This window comes from Cricetulus griseus, chromosome 8, assembly GCF_003668045.3.
Source record: "Cricetulus griseus strain 17A/GY chromosome 8, alternate assembly CriGri-PICRH-1.0, whole genome shotgun sequence".
Classification (NCBI taxonomy): Eukaryota; Metazoa; Chordata; class Mammalia; order Rodentia; family Cricetidae; genus Cricetulus; species Cricetulus griseus.
The window spans coordinates 28,295,634-28,298,519 of NC_048601.1; the positions used below are offsets into that span (position 1 = coordinate 28,295,634).

Sequence of the window (2,886 nt, forward strand, 5' to 3'; positions counted from 1 at the left end):
ATTGCACAAGGTTTGAGATGATGTATTATTTTATTTTAATGAAAAATGCCTCCAAATTTGTTAGTAACATTTTCTGCCACCAAATCGTTATTTACAGGCAGGCCCCTTCCGGCCACTGGCTTCAGGCTTGGCTTTGAAGAGAAACTGGTGCCAATGGTTTTATGTCCTGTGCTTTGAGAAGAGTCCAGCAAGAAAACTACAACATGGATGCAGTGATCTATGATGATGTGTACATCAACTTCACTCAAGAAGAGTGGGCTTTTCTGGATCCTTCCGAGAAGAGGCTCTGCAAAGATGTGACGCTGGACACCTACAGGAACCTCATTGACATAGGCTACAGTTGGGAAGATCATAATATTGAAGAAAATTGTAAGACTTTTAGAAGCCATAGAAGGCATCATCAAAGGCATGAAAACATTCATACTGGAGAGAAACCATGCAAAAGTCTTCAATATGGTGAAGTGTTTGCATGTCACAGTTGTCTCCGACTCCATAAAAGAACACATACTGGAGAGAAAAACCATGAATGTGATCAATGTGGTAAATCTTTTGCAAGTAATAGTCACCTTCAAACACATAAAAGATCACATACTGGAGAGAAACCCTATGCATGTAATCAGTGTGGTAAGGCTTTTTCACAGCAAAGCAGTCTCCTAAGTCATAAAATAACTCATACTGGAGAGAAACCCTATGAATATAATCAATGTGGTAAAGCCTTTGCACATGTCAGTAGTCTCCAACCACATAAAAGAATACATATTGGAGAAAAACCCTATGTATGTAATCAATGTTTTTCACAACACAGCCATCTTGTAACTCTTAAAAGAACGTATACTGGAGAGAGAACCTATGAATGTAATCAGTGTGGTAAAGCATTTTCACAACGTGGCAATCTTGTATCTCATAAAAGAACACATACTGGAAAGAAACCCTATGAATGCCATCAATGTGGTAAAGACTTTTCACAACACAGTCTCGTCAGTCATAAAAGAACACATACTTGAGAGAGACCCTGTGAATGTAATCAACATGTAAAGCTTTTGTATATACCATCAGTCTTTAAAATCCTGAAAAATATCACACGGCAGAGAAACCCTATAAATGTAAGCAGTGTGGTAAAGTCGTGCACTTTGCATATCACAATAAACTTTGAGGACCTGAGAAAATGCATACTGAAATAAATCTTTCTATCAAGTATTTGGTATGATCTTCAGCCAACACACATTTAGTTGTACAAGATTCTGGAGAATCTGAATTCTGACAAGTGTCAGCAATCTGTTCAAGCATTATGATGTCTGTATTTTGTTTGCACCTGCAAACTCATATGGACATAAGTCCTATGAATTAACTGATAAGGTAACCTTTTTGATTTCATTCTTTTTTGATTACATAAAAAACCTCATGCAGCTCAATTGATTTCTCTAAATCCAATCCTACATAAGTTCTTTTTGTTACATGAACCAATTCATGATGAAGGAAAACTGTTTAGACTTTAAATGTGTACACACCTGGGTTACAGAAATGAAGACTTACAAGAGAAAACATTCACATGTGATAATCTTTTTGGTTAGAGACATGATTTAATTTTAATTATGTGATGTCAGTGTGTAGGTTTGTGACTCTTCATGTTTTTTCCCAAGAAGATTAGACCCTTAAGTGTTCCTGTAGCAGAAACTACAGAAAGTTCTCAAAAACATGGCCTTAGTCCTGGCAATGAGCCTGCCATAATTTGCTCATCTGTATCTCTAACTCTGTACATATTTTAAAACCTTTTTGCACCATCATGATATCAGGTAATAGGGGAGAATTCATGGAAGAGAAAACCCTATTCATGAAAACAATTTGGTAAAAACATTATTCTTGTTTTTTTATTATTTAGTTTCAATAATGAAAAATGGTTTCATGTGAAGGCCGCATGTTAATGCCTTCACAAGATCCAAGATAAATGATATGTTGGTGTTTTACTGGGGAACAAGTTACACAGATTATAATAAAGATCCGCCAAGGCTTTCCTGCTTTAAAAAAAGTCGTTATTTACAATGAGTTCTTTACAGCCAAATGTTAATTTATTGTTATTTATCTCTCATTTACTCTGTGACTGAAGAACATATTCCATATTTCCATTCTTGTAAAAAGTTTTGGTGTCAAGTTTACATCCCAGAAGAATTTCTATCATGATAATATCTCCATGTACTCATGAAAGCAATGTGCATACTTTAAGTGCAAAATGAAAGACCCTGCAATAATTAGTCATTCATTAACAGACTTATGTAAATATGAACACTTGCTATTCTTTACCCCTTAATCACTGAAACAATGGTAGAACTTCCAACCACAGCTGTGTGTTCTTCATTATTTTTTTGGGATTCCAGTTTTTCCTATGCTTTTAAACTACAATTGTCTATCATACATGTATATTTACTGGTCTTTATTCAATCAACTTGTAGTAGTACTAATTCAATATTATTAGCCTTTTTTTAAATTTCGCAGTTTTGAGCTGTCTCTATGTGCCTAAATTTTATGCCATAATCAATCATAGTTAAACCCTCCTTTAAAAAAATGGGGAATCTTAATCTACTTACACTTCATCATAATTGCAAAGTTGGATTTACCATTGTGGTCTCAGTATCTATTTCAATTTGTCCTTTCTATAATATATAGGTGTCCTACTTAGCTTTCTGTTGCTATGATAAACTCCATGACCAAAAGCAACTTGGGGAGGAAACGGGTTTATTTGGCTGCCAGGTTACACTTCGTCATTGAGGGAAGCCAAGAAAGGAACTCAAGGTGAGAGCTTGAAGCAGAAATGGCAGAGGGGTATGGTTTGTTGGTTACTCCCAAGGTCATGGTCAGTTGCTGAGGATGGCACTGCCCATGTGTAATGGT

The 2,886-nt window shown here is 35.7% G+C and overlaps 1 protein-coding gene across 1 annotated transcript; it reads left to right on the forward strand.

Annotated features, from left to right (window-relative positions):
* Positions 1-203: 203 nt before the first annotated feature.
* Positions 204-692, forward strand: LOC113837036 (zinc finger protein 431-like; the record flags this gene model as incomplete). The annotated part of the gene is made up of 2 exons (XM_035449027.1): positions 204-406; positions 479-692. Coding segments are annotated over exons 1-2 (417 nt in total), but the record flags the coding sequence as incomplete, so codon positions are not given.
* Between the last annotated feature and the right edge of the window lie 2,194 nt (positions 693-2,886).